Source organism: Prunus mume, linkage group LG1, assembly GCF_029339155.1.
Source record: "Prunus mume cultivar Tortuosa linkage group LG1, ASM2933915v1, whole genome shotgun sequence".
Classification (NCBI taxonomy): domain Eukaryota; kingdom Viridiplantae; phylum Streptophyta; class Magnoliopsida; order Rosales; family Rosaceae; genus Prunus; species Prunus mume.
In genome coordinates this window covers 16,177,165-16,198,344 of record NC_142698.1, presented here as the reverse complement: position 1 = coordinate 16,198,344, position 21,180 = coordinate 16,177,165, and the positions used below count along the sequence as shown (strand labels likewise).

At 35.8% G+C, this 21,180-nt stretch overlaps 1 protein-coding gene and 1 pseudogene across 1 annotated transcript; one reads left to right on the top strand and one right to left on the bottom strand.

The window, feature by feature from the left end:
• Nucleotides 1-9,229: 9,229 nt before the first annotated feature.
• LOC148921153 (receptor kinase-like protein Xa21 pseudogene) lies at nucleotides 9,230-11,086 on the bottom strand (annotated as a pseudogene).
• Nucleotides 11,087-12,004: 918 nt separating this feature from the next.
• Nucleotides 12,005-12,898, top strand: LOC148921152 (S-locus-specific glycoprotein BS29-2-like). Its single transcript, XM_089048090.1, has 2 exons — nucleotides 12,005-12,240; nucleotides 12,643-12,898. The coding sequence occupies exons 1-2, from the start codon at nucleotides 12,005-12,007 to the stop codon at nucleotides 12,896-12,898; spliced, it is 492 nt and encodes a 163-aa protein (XP_088904216.1).
• Nucleotides 12,899-21,180: the final 8,282 nt, after the last annotated feature.

The window sequence follows — 21,180 nt, the reverse complement described above, 5'->3', positions numbered from 1 at the left end:
ATTTCCGGTGATGGTATATCTTCTAGAAGCCAGAAATTTGACTATTAGACAAAATCCTTTATGTTTACATTGCATATGCAGAATGTCTGCTTAACTTTATGTTTACTTTCCTATCCTTAATTATTTGATAGGAGGATAAGGACCTCCACTGCCAAAGAACTTACAGGAAATCCAAATCCAATATCTCCTCTCACAACAATAACTTCATGCTCTATCATCACTACAAGAACTTCATTCATGCACTCCTCTAGTCCTTTAAAAATTTAATCTTGATTTTATTGAGTGTGACAACCACATCTTGCATGTTAATCCTCTCTTCGGGCGATTCTGCAGAACAAGCTAGCCCTAATCTCATAATGGATGATAAGCAATCCCTCCTGCTCACAATATCATGATCTTCCTTGGTCCCAAGCAAATCGCCATCCACAGCTTCAACTATTGCAGCATATGGAAACAATGAATTTGCAATTCATTTCTTTAAATTCATTTCACCAACAAACATCTCATCTATTAGCTTCCTTTTTGTGAATGCCTCCATCATTACAATACCAAAACTATACACATCCCCTCTGTTGAAACAATTCCTTCCATTCCAAACTCTGCAATATTATATATTTACGCCAATTTAGTTATATATGATGAAAATAAAATTAGAAGTTGAAAAGTAACCACAACAGTACATCACTGGAAGCCATATACCCAATTGTGGCTAGGGTCATGATTTGGGTTGAAAATACCTGCAGGATGACTCAATATGCCTAGAGGAGGGTGAATAGGCCAATTTAAGATTCTAATCAAATAAATAAAAATAAACTTCGGTAGCAGATTGATATGGCTTATCAATCCTGTAACGTGCTGGGCATAAAATAAAAGAACACGCAGAGAATTATTTTACGTGGTAAAACCCCACCTCTGGGGAAAATCCACGGGACTCCTCAGTCCAACACAAATCCACTATAGAACGATGATTACAAGAAGTACTCACACACTTATCCTAGACATTCTAGATAATGTTTACCGACTTCTTTTAACGTAACTCAACTCACGGGGATGATCTTCGACACTTTTATGTTGAGCGCCATCACTGGCACTTACGATTGCTTCAAGCTCACCGGAGGAAAACTGCCACCTGACGGTCTTGGTGCCCTCAACCGTATGAGTCACCGACATGCATATGAATGCAATATGAATGATGAATGAATTCGATAAATCACCAAGTCACAGAAACCCTTGATGATTTACCAAGTGAAAGAAGTGCAGCAGCTTTTCCAAAAAACAGATTCAATATGCTCTACAAATTAATGCGCGAAAAAAGCTGCTAATAAAAGGAAACAAACATCCATTTATTCAAAGCAAGTTTCTCTCACACGAGAGAAACTTGCGAGACTACACTTCCAAAGCAAATATGACTCTAAGACCAAATCAGCTAAGCCTCCTTAAACCTGATGCAATATGAATTCCTTAAAGAGACGCCACACAAGAGCCAACCAATTATCCAATAAATTCTGATTCAATGAAAATACAAAGTCTGATTCATTATGGACTCTTAATGAATTTAACAAACGTCCACTTTTAATAGGGAACCAATTGACTCTTAAAGTAAGATAATTGGAAGATACGCATAGTGCACAACACTTAGGAATCTGCTCATATTTTAACTTCAAACACAAAGACTCTAAAAAGAACTTCAACTATAAGTCCTATCATGAATGCATGATTATGTCATGATTTACCTGAAGTCAAGTTTTTCATATCGGTCAAGTCATGCCCGATGTATGAAAGAGTAGTGCCAAAACGTCTAGTAAACGATATTCACACACTAACTCTCAACCTATGCTAGAGTCTAGGAAATGACAATACAAATTTCATACTAACAATCTCCCCCTTTGGCATTTCCTAGACAAAACACCTATTACAACTCAAAAGAAATTACAGGGATTTAATAAATGAATTCTTATTCTAAGCTTGAAACCCAATCCAACACATTATGGAACAACAAAACCCGGTGAAGCATGGAGAAGAAATGTAATTCAAAGTAGAATTACAACACAACTCCCCCTTAATTTCATAACACAATCTCTCCCCCTTAATTCCACAACACAATCTCTCCTTTGTGAAATCCAAAGGCAGAATGAACATAAGGGAGCATATATAAGAGGGAAAGAAAAAGAAAATAAAATAAAATCAGATTGCATTCCCAACATGGAAAGACATAGAGAATAACCAATAAAGCATGTAAGAGGCTTTATCAAAACAAACAGAATTTTTTTTTTTTTTTTTTTTTTTTTTTTTTTTTTTTTTTGGGATAAGCGACAGGAAAATAGAGAACTAAAAAGAATAATGAGAAGTTAGAACCAAAATATAAAAACAAAAGCAATACACTCAAGACAGAAAGCTCAAAACAATCAAGACATAAAACATACTGTAGATCAGGACCCAAAGTTCTCTTGAAGATATAATTATTTTCCATTCATAAACATGCCAAGTTTGTGAGTAAAGAATGAAAGAAGCAACAAACCCTTTGTTGTCTTGAACGATGTGAAGCAAAGCGCGTGGACAAACACACGCACAAAGCACACTAGACTCACAAACTCACAGAGGAAGGCATACCAGTACCATAGTGAAAGATAAAAGGCATCAAATGAGTGCCATCAAGAGCAAATGTGTTAAATGAACTTTTTCAATTAAGCACAAAAATATGTCCACACAAGACGAATCCACCAAAGATTGCACAAACACTAAGTGCATAGTAAGTATAAGAAGATCAATTTATTATATATATATTTTATACGAATTTAGTGGCTCACTTTATCTAGCGACATGATCCATGTAACGATGGTCAATCAGGGGTGCTTTACGCGATGATCGAGGCAATCGCGGGTGATGAAGCACCCACAGGGGAAATACTGATCCGAATCATGAAGGCTCCAAAGATAAGCAAGGATAGCAAACCATCACAACTGCTGAACTCGGTGGTTAGACAAGAGGCCCGGTTAATTCTTGAGCAATGAGTGGTTGACACCCTTTTCTTTTTTTTCTTTTTTTTAATTATTATTTTATTTTTTTTTTATAAACAGATCAAGAACTTACGATGAAAGGCAGGCAATCCAAAGAGAGACAAGTGCATGATAAGAGATATTCAAAGGACTTCAAGGAAAAGAGTGTGGTGTGCAAAATAAAAATAAATAGATGGATAGATCATTTAATGCAGTTTATAATGCACCAAGACAATGGAAACTTTGTGTGAAGCTGAGAGTGTAAGTTTTAATATAGTGCAATGTCAGAGCTCAATCTAAGATCAACAATATTGCCAGATACAGTTACAGGATTGATACACCTAACAATCTTTAACGAACTGGACAGATTTATAAACACAGAAATTAATTGAAAATCATAAAACATGAAAGAGGCTGCATGCAATAAACTCCAAATTAATCTAGAGCACATATACCTAAAGACTTTCTAAGAGTGTCAAATCGAAGATTATCCAAGGGTTTTGCAGCAATACATTTAAGATCCAAACTTTCTTAAAGCAACGGTTCATGCACAACATTAGTGGAGGAAGACATACAATTATGATTTTCCTTTTTCCTCCAAACTAACTTTGTCTTAGTTGACGGCAAACAATGAAAAGAAGATAGTTTGGATAAGCGGTTTACCTCTTTCATAAGATTTGAAATCTTATGTTGATACTTACTTTTTCCACCCATGCCATGAGAATTTGAATGAACAAATTGCTTGCTTATTGTATCTCTCGGTCTATGCCTACGAGTTCCAAGGTTCCACAAAAGTGACAAATTGGAATAAATTTCTTGACTTCATGAGAGGCAGAAGGTTCAATAGGTGAAGTGGATTTGACAAACTTTGTTTTAAACACAGCGGAAGACTTATTACTTGGTTCAAATCCCAAGCCTCGTTTGTCACCATCTCTTCGTCCCATGCTAATCATCTTGTCAATTTTTTCTGCACCAATGGTTAAAGAAACAATCCTTTCTTTTGAATTTTTAAGTTCAAGTTCAAGGGCTTTGTTGTTAGAAGTTAGAGAAGCAATTAATTTATTATGATCAGTCAATTTTTTCTGCAAAAACATCAATTTTTCGTTCATACCTGCACTTACCTTTTCGGAATCTGCATCAGGGGATTGAAACTCGTTTGCAATCCTGCAATTTTCCAGCTTCAGCACAGCAACTTCTTTGACGAGCTCACTATTTTGTTTACTGAGCTTCTGAGATGCAGCCAACAAATCATCATATTTGTTCATGATAAACTCAATATTTATACCTTTACAATCATCATCCTCACGTGATTCATCCAAGCTAACTGTGGTTATAAGTGCAACCGTCTTTTCATCATTCTCGCATTCCGATTCACTATCACTCCAAGTAGTATGCATTGCCTTATTCTTGCCATCCTTTTGTTTCTTTAAGGTGTTGGCACATTCCGAAGATATGTGTCCATAGCCTTCACATTCGAAACATTTGACCTTTTCTTGGATTCTTCGCTCATTTAACTCCGCGAAATTTAGATCCACCATCAAGTAGTTACAAACCTATTTTTAGAATTTATACCTTTTGAATCTCGACTCTGATCCTCGATTCTGAGAAAGTTCATGAATCGTCTTGTGAGAATTGTTAATTCCTCATCACTGCAATCTTCATTTGAATGCTCATCATCTTCTTCATTCACAACCTTGAACGCAACATTTTTGCTCTTTTTAAGAGGTAGATGTTTCATCTCACAGTTTGTATGGACCCTATGAGTTCTTGAACTTTCAAGGTGTTCAAGTCACGGATCTCTTCAATAGCCGTGATCTTTGGTTGAAACCGTTGAGGCAAGGATCTCAAAATCTTTTTCACAACTCTATCTTCTGGAATTTTTCACCTAAACTGAACAAGCATCACAATTACACAAAGTTTAGCAAATTCAGAAAAAGTTTCATTCTCATCCATCATAAGTGTCTCAAATCAGAAGTGTGTATTTAGCTTGGCTCCTTGACAAGATTCGTCTTTCATGAGTAACCTGCAAATATCCTAGCTTCCTTAGAAGTATCACAAGCACATATATATTCAAATTGATCTAAGAGACAGCAGTAATAAAGCATTTAACCCTTTGATTATTAGTGCCGTGTGACTTCTGCAAGGGTCCACTCTCTCTAGTTTTGAGGATGGGTTTCTTCATCTCCTTCCGATCGCCTTTGTGGGTTTAGGAAATCCATGAACCACTGTTCTCCATACACGCTCATCTAAGGACCAAAGAAACGACTTCATTTTGGCCTTCCAAGCATAGTTGTTGCCATCGAATATATGGTGGATGTGCACTGAGCCCGAGGCACGCATCCATCCTAAGGTATGTTAGATCTTGCTGAGTATGTCCAGCAACCTGCTCTGATGCCACCAATACTCCAGGATGACTCAATATGCCAGAGGAGGGTGAATAGGCCAATTTAAGATTCTAATCAAATAAATAAAATAAATTGGCAGCAGTGATTGATATGGCTTATCAATCCTGAACGTACAATAAAATAAAAGAACACGCAGAGAATTATTTTACGTGGTAAAACCCCACCTCTGGGGAAAATCCACGGGACTCCTCAGTCCAACACAAATCCACTATAGAACGATGATTACAAGAAGTACTCACACACTTATCCTAGACACATTCTAGATAATGTTTACCGACTTCTTCATAACTCAACTTCAGTCACGGGATGATCTTCGACACTCCTTATGTTGAACGCAATACTGGCCACGATTGCTTCAAGCTCACCGGAGGAAAACCGCCACCACGGTCTTGGTGCCCTCAACCGTATGAGTCACCGACATGCATATGAATGCAATATGAATGATGAATGAATTCGATAAATCACCAAGTCACAGAAACCCTTGATGATTTACCAAGTGAAGTAAGTGCAGCAGCTTTTCCAAAAATCAGATTCAATATGCTCTACAAATTAATGCGTGAAAAGCTGCTAATAAAAGGAAACAAACATCCATTTATTCAAAGCAAGTTTCTCACCCAAGAGAGAAACTTACGAGACTACACTTCCAAAGCAAATATGACTCTAAGACCAAATCAACTAAGCCTCCCTAAACCTGATGCAATATGAATTTCTTAAAGAGACGCCACACAAGAGCCAACCAATTATCCAATAAATTCTGATTCAATGAAAATACAAAGTCTGATTCATTATGGACTCTTAATGAATTTAACAAACGTCCACTTTTAATAGGGAACCAATTGACTCTTAAAGTAAGATAATTGGAAGATACGCATAGTGCACAACACTTAGGAATCTGCTCATATTTTAACTTCAAACACAAAGACTCTAAAAAGAACTTCAACTATAAGTCCTATCATGAATGCATGATTATGTCATGATTTACCTGAAGTCAAGTTTTTCACATCGGTCAAGTCATGCCTCGATGTATGGTTGAAAGAGTAGTGCCAAAACGTCTAGTAAACGATATTCACACACTAACTCTCAACCTATGCTAGAGTCTAGGAAATGACAATACAAATTTCATACTCCGAGGAAGAACAAGACTGATTTGGGTCATAGAATCTCCCCCACCTAAGAGTCTTGCAATGCCAAAATCAGCAACATGTTCAACCATATCATCATCTAGTAGTATATTGTTTGGCTTCCCATCACAGTGGACAACTTGCTCTGAATAACCATGACCATGATGAAGGTATTCCAATGCTGACGCAACATCTATCATTATATTCAACCTTCCTAGGATATTCAAAGGAGAATTTTGAGAGTATACAACCAATTGTCAAGGCTCTCGTTAGACATGTATTGCAGTGCTAGGGCTTTGAAATCAATCAGACTGCAACAATCGATCATGATTTTGATAAGATTTATGATTAATATTGCTCAACACTTCACATTCAGTATCAAAACTCTTGAAAGCCCCTTCAAGCTGTAAATTGAAAACCTTTATAGCAACATCTATCCCATCTGAAATTGTACCTTTATATACCGAGCCAAACCACCAAGTCAAGTAAGTTGCTTTATCAAATCCATTCGCCTCTCGGTTCAAGGTGTGAAACTCTTCTCCAAAGAAGTCGAGATAATGAGGCAGTCTTTGTTGCAACTTCCACTTTCCTTTCCTGCTCAGTATGAACATTGATACAGAGGCCACCCGAGTATTGGGTCATATGATCTCGAATAATATATTTCGTTGTGTTCTGGGCTTTCCTTGAATTTGGTTGAAGTGTACTATTTTGGCATGGTGGAACGTTGAGTCGGGCTTCACCACAGAGCGCACCATTCGATACCTTTCAAATATAATATATTTACATGGTATAGCCAAACGGCTATGCGTAACATTTTTTAAACAGTAAAGCCGTTCGGCTATGCTCCGGTTTTTTTCAAAAAAAATGTATAGCGGGTGCTATTTATTGTTTTGACTTTTTTGGTTTTTTATACATAGTCCAGCCGATCGGCTATAATCGGTTTTATTTTTATTTTTTTAACAATAGTATAGCCGCACGGCTATACTAAGTTTTTATGTTTATTATTAAAAAGGGTATAGCCGGTCGGCTATACCTTTTTTGACACGTGGTGCTATTAGATAGGCAGATCCTTTTTTTATATATATAACAGTACAGCCGCTGGGGTATACTCGGTTTTTGGAATGTTTTTAAAATAATCGTATAGCCGCACGACTTTATCGGGCTTTTGTTTAAATTTTTTAATAAATAGAATAGCTGGCTATACTCTTTAAATACCCTTTTTCTTTATTTATTTTTCCCGTGATTTTCGTTTATCGATATGAGTAGTTTAGAGCGTTATCCATTACTATTAGGCCATTACCCGATCGAGTCTCCATTGTCTCCTTTTGATTTTTTTTACTTTAACAGAGTTATTACCTATAAAGAATTTAGCGCTTTCACGTTTAATATTGTATTAATAATGCTACTCTTAACACATTTGTATACCACATCCATATACCATCTTATGTGGCAGTTGAGGTGGACATCCACATCAATTAAAATTATTTAATATTTTCTTTTCTTTTATGATTTATTCCAGTATTTGTTTTTCTAATTGTCTTAAATAAAATACACTTTATTGATTTAAGAATAATACTAGTCTTACCACATTTTTTATACCACAATTTTATACCATATGATGTGGCAGCTGATGTGTATATATCACATAATGTAAAATACTAGTTTTTATTTTTCTAATTTTATTTATTAAAATACACTTAATTCATTTAATTGATGTGGCATATGCCACATCATGTGGTATAGAAACATGGGATAATAATGTAGTAAGTGTAGCATTACTCTTGATTTAATTGATGTGACATATAATAGAGTAATGCTACACTTACCATATTATTATCCCACATTTCCATACCACATGATGTGGCATGTCCATATCATATCCACATCAATTAAATGAATGAAGTGCATTTTAATAAATAAAATTAGAAAACCAGAAACTAGTATTTTACATGATGTGGTATGTACACATCAGCTGCCACATCATGTGGTATAAAATTGTGGTATAAAAAATATGGTAAGACTAGTGTTATTCCATATAATATGGACATGCCACATCATGTGGTATAGAAATATGAGATAAAAATGTGGTAAGTGTAGCATTTGTATTACACACATACGTATGTATTTTTCAATAATACATGTCTTAAAGACTCGGTCAAATTCACGTTTTTTAAAAAGCAAACGTACAATACGTATTGTACATGTAAATACATATTTTTCATGTTTAATACACATATTTTTTTACAAAATTTACGTATTATACACATAATTCTCACATCATATTGAAGAAAAATATAGATAAATTATATTAAGATATAACATAGTGGCCGGTTGGTTGTTCCAACAGTGATCACCTTCTTAGATTCATCAAATATACAGTACTAGAGGACAACAATGCCATCGTAAGGTTTCCGAGCCACACAGACATGAACTTCACCACCACAGCATGATGTCACTGGCTTGGAGGTTAGAACAAAGGAAGGAGATTGGATTAATGTTGAGTGCAAACCCTCACAAGTACAGTTCGTATTGTCCAAGTCAAATAATCCATGCCCCAGTCTTGAATCACAAATTCCTATGAGTAAGAAAAACATGTTATTCTTAATAATTAATATATTTTGAATGACTAGAGACCAATAATTCTTAATTGAACTAATATGTATATTAAAGTATAAACAATTTATGTCTTCTAGCCAGAGAGTTGACTTTATGCAGAATGTTTGCTTGACCTTATGTCCTTCAAAAACTTAATCTTGATTTTATTGAGTGTGACTAGAGCTTCTTGCATGTTAATCCTCTCTTTCGGCAATTCTGCACAACAAGCTAGAGCTAATCTCATAATGAATGATAAGCAATCCCTCTTGCTCACAAAATCACCATCTTCCTCTGTCCCAAGTAAATCGGCATCAACAACTTCAACAATTGCAGCATCTGGAAGTAATGAATTCGCAATCCATTGCTTTAAATTCATCTCCCCAACAAACATTTCATCAGTTGGCTTCCTTCTTGTGAACGTCTCCATTAGTACAATACCAAAACTGTACACATCTCTGGTTGAAATGATTAAAAGAAAATCATAAGGTCACCTTGTTCATAATGAAGGACAACATATATAAAATTGAAAAGTAAACAAGCAACAGTACATCACCTTGGAGCCATATACCCAATTATGGCAAGGGTCATGGTTTGGGTCATAGAATCTCCTTCACCTAAGAGTCTTGCAATGCCAAGATCAGCAACATGTGCAACCATATCATCATCAACTAGTACGTTGCCTGGCTTCACATCACAATGGACAACATGATTTGGACCATGACCATGATGAAGGTATTCCACTGCCGATGCAACATCTGTCATTATATTCAACCTTTGTAGGATATTCAAAGGAGAGTTTTGATTTTGAGAGTACAACCACTTCTCAAGACTCCCATTAGGCATGTATTGTAGTACCAAGGCTTTGAAATCAGGTTGACTGCAACAATGATGATTGTGATAAGATTTCGGTGACAAATATTGCTCAACACATCACATTCACTATCAAAACTCTTGAAAGCCCCTTCAATCAAATTGAAAACCTTTACAGCAACATCTATCCCGCTGAAATTGTGCCTTTGTATACTGAGCCAAAACCCCCAGTGCCAAGTAAATTGCTTTCATGAAATCCATTTGTTGCCCTTAGAAGTTCTAGGTGTGAAACTCTTCTCTAAAGAAGAGTAACAAGGGCGCCTCATGTAACTTCCACTTTCCTTTTCCTACGTAGTATAAACATTGATACAGAGCCCCCGGCCCATCCCCTTGATTATAATTTTATAATATAAAAGAAACATATAAAGAAAACACGTACAGCAGGGGGACCAAACCAAAACCCTTGCATAAAAGAAAGATAGTGACATAAAGGCACAAAGAACATGTGCACTCCAAGAAACCAAAACTCAAGGAGTAAACAAAAAGAGACTAAGTAAAACAGTAACTTGGCATGCCCAGCTGGTCCCGATGACAAAGACAAAATAAATGAAGGTGCAGTGTCCCACCACATGAAACCAGAGCCTTGATCATCGTGATTTGCCAAAGTATCAACTCCATGATTACCCTATCGAAATATATGAGAAAACTTAAACAACATGTGTTGGAGACGATGCAAGCAATCAATCAACCCGCAAGTGCTAAGGGACCAAATGAGGAGAGCGAAAGAATTGAGTAACTAATAACGAATCAGCAATCCAAACAATATGCCAAGCATGAAGCCAAGCAAGCTTAATGGCCTTGATGATATCTAAAACTTCAACATGTACCGCACTAGGGACATCTAAATTGGAGTAAAATGCTCTAAGTACACAACCATGATAATCTCGAAATACACCGCCACTACCTGCTTTACCAAAGTCTCTTTTGCAAGTGCTATCAGTATTAATTTTGACCGAACCAAAGCAGGGGGGTGCCACGTAACCTCAATAATTTTGGGATTGGGGTTGGGTCTACAACGCACCCCAAAGGAACGAATACTACACAAGTCACGCACCTTATTCGACATATGACCCTTGGCCAAAGTACTAGAGGCACACATGTGATTAATAATGGTATGACAAGCTGAAGAAACTATAGAAACCTTTAAATAGAATACTTTAAAAAGTATAGCCATAATATACCCTTTAAATAGCAATATCTGGATTTCTCTTTTTAAATTACTTTAATTATTAGTTATGTTTTAATTATTATTTACTTAGTGAATAATTAGTACTTAAATATTTTATTAAAGAAAAAATAAAAAATAAAAGGCTATTTATTAAGTAATATTATTTGTGGAGTTAATTAAAATATTTAATACTAATTATTCACTAAATAAATACTAATGAAATTAAATAAATAAGGCTATGATATTATTTAATTACTTAAAATAAAATTTGAAAAAAAAATATTCATCTAAAGATAATAAGTTTTTATTTATTTATTTTTTAAAAACCTCTCGTGACGAAATTTTGTCGCAGAGCTAATTTTCTTTGGGAGAGGTCTAATTCGGCAAATATTTGCCGACATGGACCTGTATTGATGATATTTCGTCTGGAGAGGTGTTTTTGCTTTTTTTTTTTTTTCATTTAATTTTTTTAATATATATATATAAAGTTAGTTTCTTTGCTTTTGTTTTTTGGCCAACTTCTTTCATTTAATACATGTACAGAGTACAGACATGATGTATTCACTTTACTTGTATATCTGTTAACTTGTATATCTGTTAATTGCACAGCAAAAATAAGTGAGGAAGGCAAGGCATACATATATAATATATAATATATTAATTAATTGTCGAAGGAAACATGACCATTGTCTCCCCCTGTGAAGTCTTTGAGTTGGGGTTCTTCTAAGCCAGGCAATATTTCAGGCTGGTACTTGGGCATATATATGGTACAAAAATGTCCAAAACAGAACAGTTGTTTGGGTGGCCAACAGAGATAGCCCACTTTCAAATTCATCGGGAGCTCTTTTGATGACTGGTGAACATGGAAACATTGTCCTTCTTGATCCATCTGGAAATGTCACTTGGTCCTCCAATCACACCCCAGTTTTGAGACCAAATGTCCTGCTTTTGGATATAGGCAATCTTGTGATCAAAGAAGGAACCGAAAACAGCCAAACATTTTTCTGGCAGAGCTTTGATTATCCCACACACATTCTGCTTCCGGATATGAAGCTTGGATGGAAGTTGAGCACAGGTTTAAACAGGTACTTGCTTGACCTCGTGGAAAAGCTCAGAGGACCCGTCAACAGGGGACTTTTCTATCAAACTAGATCACCATGGCTTCCCGGAGATTTTCCTTTGGGACAAACATGTTAAAAACTTTCAAACCGGCCCCTGGAATGGGATGATATTTAGTGGTGCCCCGGAAATGTGTGCTTCGAAGCATGGTGTCGATTTCAACTTCGTTATGAAACAAGATGAGGTCTAATATTCAGGCTTGACAGTGAGTCCAAATGGGGACGTTCAACAGATTACATGGGTTGAGAGCACAAAGATGTGAAATATATTTCAGTATCCTCAAAAGGACCAATGTGACAGCTATGGAGAGTGTGGTCCCATTTGGTATTTGTGACACAAATGTTTTCACCTGTGTGTAAATGTGTGAGGGGGTTTCAGCCTAAGAATTTGGAGGCTTGGAATTTAGGAAATGGGTTTGATGGGTGTGTGAGAAAACGAGAACTGAAATGCACGAAAGACAAGTTCTTGGGGTTGAGGAGTGTGAAATTGCCTGAGATTGGGGGTGCATTTGTGGATGGGGACATGAGCCTTGAGGCATGTAAAGAGAAGTGTTTGGAGAACTGTTCTTGCACTGCTTATTGTAACATGGAGATTTCAAACGGAGGGAGAGGTTGCGTCATGTAGTTTGGGGAGCTAATGGACATGAGGGTATATGCAGATGGTGGCCAAGATCTCTATGTTCTAGGCGGGTCTAGGCGGGCTAGGCTGGGGCTAGGCTCGCTAGGCGGTCTAGGCGGGCGACATGAGGGTATATGCAGATGGTGGCCAAGATCTCTATGTTCTAGGCGGGGGCTAGGCGGGCTCTAGGCGGTGTAGGCGGGCGGGCTAGGCGGACGCTGCGCCTAGAAAAAAAAAACGCCATTTTGGAATCTCCAAGGTCAGGGAAGAGATCACGATGGTGCTATGAGCGAGAGACAGAGAGATGAGGATTGAAGAAGAAGTCTGAGCGAGAGAGAGGGGCTGGAAGACGGCTCTTGTTAGAGTTAGGGTTTGAGAAGGAAAATTGCATTTATATGTTGAAAGAAAAACAAAAGAAGAGATGGGCCCCCGATTACTCCTCATTCTGAAACCCCTTTTATTTTTCTCTCTCGGGTTTTGTTCCACTATTCAGTTCTGTCTTCTTTGATGTTGGTTGGTAGATCTTCATCAATCATCAAATTTCTTTTTTCTCGTGATATTTGTGTGATCTTTTTCTTTTTTCTTTGTGTGTGTGTGTGTATGCAGTGCAGGTGCCAAAGACTGGAAAAGGCAAGAAAAAAGGGCTCAACCCGTTAACAAGGAAGGATAGATTATCATCAGCAAGATGTTTCTCCATGGGGATTCAGTGATCATTGTTCTTAGGAATATTAAGTGAGGTGTATAGTATGTAGCTTTGACAATTCCAATAGACTTGTACAAGTAGAGTCCATGCTGAAGATTTATATGCACTGACGTTGGGAGCTCTTATATGCACTTTTTTAAATTAGAGCAACTTTCGAGTGCTGTATATTTCTTTGGATTTGTTTGTGAATTTCAGTTTACTTGTATTGAATGCACTTTTTAGTCATATAGTTCTTGAACAAAACTTAACTCGTTTGAATTTGTTGGTGAATTCAATTGATAGGAACTTGCACTTCACCATATATAAGTGGTAATCTTAATTTACCTTGCGCAAGACGTGGAAAACTTATAAAATGGTAAAGTATTACCACGTAAATTGATGATATACTTTTTAGGAAATGTGTCTTTCTTACTATTATAACTGAAATTATATACTTTCTTTTGAAAGGAACAATGACGATACATTGTCCCATTAACTATACAAAAGACCATATAGCTTTTTTAAGAACAAAAATAATTTAAATTTGATATCTTATACATATATATATATATATATATATATATATATATATGAAGCAGCCCTTTCATGAAACAAATTGGCCAAATTAATCTTTAATTAATATACAACTAATATGTTATAGTCCACGAGAAAAAATTAACACTAGCTTCTAATTATATTATATATGTGCTTGTCTAAAACATAAATTGTACTTTAGTTCAACCTATTGAAGACCTCATGTATCGGACCTCTTGTTGAGTCTTTACTCAAACCCAGTGATTCTGTTGAGTATTTCATCTTTCTTTGTTTTCCTAAAAAATACCTCATGTATCGGACATCTTGTTTTGGGGCATAGCTGTTTCAATAGGGTAGAATTTCTACCCAATGGGAATTGTGAGAAAAACTTAATTACATTATCGACACAAAGAGTATCAGAAGAAATTCCAGATTGATATCGAAGTGAAATCGACAAATCTAAATCTATAACAACAAAAATAGTTCTATATATAAGCTAGTAATGTTGGGACTTTAGTCTGAATCACGCGCTATATGCATCATGCAAAGATGTCTCTAACAGCTAAAATCTTCTGAGCGTGTCGCTTAGTCGAGGAGCTATAATATGGATGGTTGGTTGCATCCTAAAATACTCATACACAAAATTCTTAAGGATAACGGGGTATGGGAAAATCCTCAATTCCGCTCCTAATTCCAAATTTCCAATGGCACTAGATCATTTGTTAAATCGATTAACCTCAAATTGTTTCGACAATTGTATGCTACCGAAGCATTCTGTGACTAAGAGGAATAAAAGGACAAAGGATTGATCTTTATAGTTTGGTAGAGTGTAATAGAGACTTGTCACATGAAGATTGCAAGAAGTACCTTCACGCATAGCTTAACTTCAAGGTTATAGTCAAAGAATGAGTGGTGGACGTGCTATTTATGGGAGTTGTTATGTCAGATTGAATTTTACGTCTAATGCTAAAATTTGTTTCTTTCAAATGGAGGTATTTATAAATAAGTATAAAGATGTGTTAACCTTAAAAGAATAAAATATTAAATAAATATCAATTTCAATAGGACTAAATAAATGGGTATGTAGGACTATATAAACGGATAAGTAACTAAATAAACTCCCCAACACCAAATGGACAAAAATTTTATATATATATATATATATATAAAGACCATCTTAAGGTTTGTTTGATAACCATTTCATTTTCAGTTTTCATTTTCACTATTTTTGAAACTGATACTTTTGGAAAAAGAAAAGATGTTTGGTAACATATTTCGCTTTCCATTTTCAAAAAAGTGAAATCAAGTTATCAAAATTACCCTTTTTTTTAAAACAATTTGAAAGTGTTTTTAGTTTTCAATTTTCGTTTTCATTTTTGTGCGCTCTTTTCACTCATCAATTTGACATCACCAAACATGGAATGCATTCGAGGTAAAAACTCAGTATTTGGGACCACCTTTAACGACTTTAATTACTTTAATTAGTTGTTATGTTTTAATTATTATTTACCTAGTGAATAATTAGTATTTAAATATTTTAACAAATAAAAAAATTAAAAAAACTATTTATTAAGTAATATAATTTGTAAAGTTAATTAAATAATTAACACTAATTATTCACTAAATAAATAATAATTAAAATATAATTACTAATGAAAGTAATTAAATAAGGCTAAGATATGATTTAATTAATAAAAAGAAAGTTTTTTTAAAAAAATCTATTGACTTAAAGATACTAAGTATATTATTTCTTTTTAAAAGAAACCTCTTCCGAAGAAATTTTGTTCTGGAGAGGTCTAATCCGGCAAATATAAATTCATATTTTTATTGTTGGTGCAATGTAGAATTATCTTTAAAGGATAGAATATTTCAACCGTATAGCCGCAGGGCTATACTCTACAAATAAAATATTTCAATAGTATAGTCACGCGGGAATACTTGATAAATAGAAATTTTCAACAGTATAGCCGCTGATCGATACTCTCTAAATAGAAATTTCAAACGTATAGCTGCCCGGCTATACCTTGTAAATCAAAATTTTGAACGTATAGCCGCGCGGCTATAGGCTGTAAATAGAGTATTTCAATAGTATAGCCGATCGGCTATACGATCTAAATAGAATTTTTCAAGTATAGGCGCGGCATACACTAAATAAAATATTTCAACTGTATATGCTTAACTACACAGACATAATAAACCTTCACTCCATCATACCATCTTGATTACTAAATTATTCAATTATAAAATTACTAAGCTATTCCAAATATGGTTCATTCCACCCACTCCCAAGCTCATTCACGTTTGTTTAAATTAGCCAAGCAAATCCTGAACTGAAACAACCTGTTCATATACTTGAAGAAGTGTTGGCACTGCACTAACCTGAGAGAAGATGAAATCCATTCCCTAAAGGGTTCGAGCATTCAACATAGTTTCAACTGTTGTAAAGGTCTTCAAAACTACCACAAGTGCAAATATCAAAAGAATATGAATGAACGATAAGAAACCCCACAAAGAGCTTAGATTACAAAAGTCAATATGTAGTGATATAACTAAACTTAATGTTTATCGAGGGTAGTTTCTGGGTTTAACCTTGCAATACTTCTGGCAACATCAATAGGATCAACGTTTGCAAGACTGCACACAGGGAAAACAAATTATTAGAATACCCTTAGCTTAACCAGAATCATCCATCCTCTGATAAAAATATGCATATAATCCTTCAACCCAACTACCAAGACTAGAACCAAATATTTATACAGAGAATGCATCTAACATAGTCCCTGAATATGGGCTATGTTTCTTCAAGCACCACAACTACAACCAAGAATACGGATTGCTTTAAAAAATAAACACAAAGAAAATTTGAAAGCATGCAAAAGCATGCCATGTCCTAAAATCCTATGTGCTGTATCAAATACAAAATGCTTCTCTATGTGTCTTTAACAGATGAATGCATATCTCCTTCAAGAACTATACCACTGAAATAAACTCATGAACACAGACAATCTCATTGTTCCAATCAGGTAGGTCCTAAAATGAAGGAGCTGAAAGAAAATATTAAAGTTCGAACTTACGCCCTCATCTTGGAAGGACTTGTTCCATCAGCACCACCAATAATTGAAATGCCATTGATCTTGACATCTAATGTAAATCCATCAGAAATAAATGAACAAAATGTAACTTAATCAGAGCTAACTGGTCTTAGAATGGTAGGTTTTAATAAAATTTCTTAAGATGCAACACAAATGTTTCAGAAATAAGTACAGCCATGTTTAACATCAGATATAGCAGATGAGCACAAGAAAAAAGATAATTATAAATGACACACAAATTAAGTGTTATGTTTGTTTTAGGTGAACCTGGAGATGCTACTAAGGTTGAATCCCATACTCGAACTCATACAGATCGGACTATGGAGATCTAACAGGCCATGTTAGCATTGAAATTGAATGAAAATATGGAAAAATGGGTACAAGTACTCAACCGATGGATCTCCCTGTCCCCATCCATTTCATGTTCATGCATTCTTTAACTCATGTCCTGAAGATAACACATAAAACAACAAAAGTGGATACTCACGGAATGTAAACAAGTAGCTCAAAATCACCCTCATTACTCTCCGAGTGTTCCTGTTGCAGAAAATATGATCAGATGAGGCTTCATATGCCTAGTAATTGAAACATAAATTAAAACCAAAATATATGCATGGTAAACCTGAACTGAATCTCAACCAATGATTCAGCAATTTCTTGGCCGAAGATGAGGGTTTTTCCTCTTCTACAGCAACTGATATTATCTTGCATCTCTCTGGGAGTTTTTGATTTACTATTTTTGCCCATCTTATGGATCCAAAAGCTGCATTTCACACAGATTACATTACTGAGAATTGACAAAAATGTATTTGCAGAGATGCTAGACTCGCCAGGAAAAAATAAATCTGAAAAAAAAACAAACGCCGTTCAAGTTTTCGAAAATCGACCGCTAGGCGGGCTAGGCGTTTTTTTAATTATTAAAAAATATATCGTATAGCCGCGCGGCTATACTATTTATTTTCTCTGGAGTTAATGCCATTTTGGAGTTAGCATCAAACGACATTCATTTTCTCTGTAAATGGCCACATGACCTTAATTCTAGTTGAGTGGTAAAGAATGACATGCTTTAAAATTCTTATCTATTAGATTTCTCCTCTATTTCCTTTCGACTTGAAACCAAAGCAACAGTTTGTCATTTGATTATGATGATGTTGATTGAATGCAGGCAACTCCCAAGGTTCACCCTAATTTATGGAAACCAAGGAGTGGCTTGAGCTGATGAACAATGACCTTCCCAAAGACCAACTCTGAAGAAGAGGCTATGTCATGCTTTGATTTGTCCAAGAATGATTCATATCTCATATCACCAACAAGAGGGATGATCTCCATTTTTGAGTATTTGCAGAGATGACAGACCCGCCAGGGAAAGTAATCTTTAAAATAAATAAAACGACATTCAAGTTTTAGAAAAGTCGGCTGCCCGGGCGGGTTGTTTTTTAATTTATTTTAAAAGACAAGATCGTCGTGCGTGGTTATACCGTTAAATATATTATTTATTTAAGGTATACGCATGCATGGGCTGTACACTTTAAATAATATATTTAAAGAGTAAAGCCGTGTGACTGTGCTCCTTTAAATAAAAAATATTTTCCCTGATTTTCCTTTATTAATAAGAGTAATTTAGAATATTATCCATTACTATTATGCCCTTACCCGAGTCTTTATTGTCCCCTTTTGATTTTTTTTTTACTTATTACCCATACAACTAATTTAGCATTTTTCCCATTCAATACTTGTATTATACACGTAAGTATGTATTTTTCAATAATACTTTTGTTTTTTGTACACGTCTTAAAGACTCGGTACAATACATATTTATAAAAATAAAAATAAAAGCAAACATACAATATACATATTGTACATGTACATATATATTATTCATGTTTAATACACAAGTTTATTTACAAAATTTTCACACATTATTGAATTAAAATATTATATATTAAAACATTATATAGTGGCCGAATTTTTTAGTTGTAACTTGCTAAAAAATTTCCCAATAAATCACTTACGTATTTTTCCCGTTCCATATTTTACTAACTATGAAAAAATGTGAGAAGCTAAGATTATTTCTTGTTGTAACAAAAATGCAAGACGGTGAACTTTCAAAATCTCTTTGCCAACCAAAACAACAATTTCAAACAAAGATGTATGAGTATAGTAGTAAGAGGTGGTAATATTCTTTTTTTTTTCTTCTTTTTAAAAATAAAACAAGACATTATGCGATTAGCTCTTCAGTATCGGTCATCGGATGCACAAACATCCACAACCCTCAAAGAAGGGACCAACACATTTCGAGAGCCCCCCGCCCATCCCCTTGATCATAATTTTATAAATATAAAAGAAACATATAAAGAAAACAAGTACAGCAGGGGGACCAAACCAAAACCCTATAGAAAAGAAAGACAATGACATAAAGGCACAGAAACATGCGGACCCAAGAAACCAAAACTCTGAAGGAGTAAACAAAAAGAGACTAAATAAAAACGGTAACTCGGCATGCCCAGATAGTCCCGATGATGAAGACAAAATAAATGAAGGTGCAGTGTCCCACCGCGTGAAACCAGAGCCCTGAACATCGTGATTTGCCAGAGTGTCAACTCCATGATCCTTGTGAAATATATGAGAAATCTTAAAGTTAGTTTCTTTGCTTTTGTTTTTTGGCCAACTTCTTTCATTTAATACATGTACAGAGTACAGACATGATGTATTCACTTCACTTGTATATCTGTTAATTGGTTGGTCACAGCAAAAATAACTGAGGAAGGCAAGGCATACATATATAATATGTAATATATTAATTATTTGTCGAAGGAAACATGACCATTGTCTCCCCCTGTGAAGTCTTTGAGTTGGGTTTCTTCAAGCCAGGCAATATTTCAGGCTGGTACTTGGGCATGTATATGGTACAAAAATGTCCAAAACAGAACAGTTGTTTGGGTGGCCTACAGAGACACCCCACTTTCAAATTCATCAGGAGCTCTTTTGATGACTGGTGAACATGGAAACATTGTCCTTCTTGATCCATCTGGAAATGTCACTTGGTCCTCCAATCACACCCAAGTTTTGAGACCAAATGTCCTGCTTTTGGATATAGGCAATCTTGTGATCAAAGAAGGAACCGAAAACAGCCAAACATTTTTCTGGCAGAGCTTTGATTATCCCACACACATTCTGCTTCCGGATATGAAGCTTGGATGGAAGTTGAGCACAGGTTTAAACAGGTACTTGACCTCGTGGAAAAGCTCAGAGGACCCGTCAACAGGGGACTTTTCTATCAAACTAGATCACCATGGCTTCCCGGAGATTTTCCTTTGGGACAAACATGTTAAAAACTTTCGAACCGGCCCCTGGAATGAGATGATATTTAGTGGTGCCCCGGAAATGTGTGCTTCGAAGCATGGTGTCGATTTCAACTTCTTTACGAAACAAGATGAGGTCTAATATTCAGGCTTGACAGTGAGTCCAAATGGGGACGTTCAACAGATTACATGGGTTGAGAGCACAAAGATGTGAAATATATTTCAGTATCCCCAAAAGGACCAATGTGACAGCTATGGAGAGTGTGGTCCCATTTGGTATTTGTGACACAAATGCTTCACGTGTGTGTAAATGTGTGAGTGGGTTTCAGCCTAAGAATTTGGGAGGCTTGGAATTTGGGAAATGGGTTTGATGGGTGTGTGAGAAAACGAGAACTGAAATGCACGAAAGACAAGTTCTTGGGGTTGGGGAGTGTGAAATTGCCTGAGAGTCGGGGTGCATTTGTGGATGGGGACATGAGCCTTGAGGCATGTAAAGAGAAGTGTTTGGAGAACTGTTCTTGCACTGCTTATTGTAACATGGAGATTTCAAACGGAGGGAGAGGTTGCGTCATGTAGTTTGGGGGAGCTAATGGTCATGAGGGTATGTGCAGATGGTGGCCAAGATCTCTATGTTCTAGGCGGGGTCTAGGCGGGCTAGGCTGGGGCTAGGCTCGCTAG

What these genes read in the sequence shown, in the direction of transcription:
- LOC148921152 (XM_089048090.1), top strand. Translation starts at nt 12,005, where the DNA reads ATGACTGGTGAACATGGAAACATTGTCCTTCTTGATCCATCTGGAAAT. An exon ending in TTGAGCACAGGTTTAAACAG is followed by an intron (nt 12,241 to 12,642) that starts GTACTTGCTTGA and finishes TAAATGTGTGAG; the next exon opens with GGGGTTTCAGCCTAAGAATT.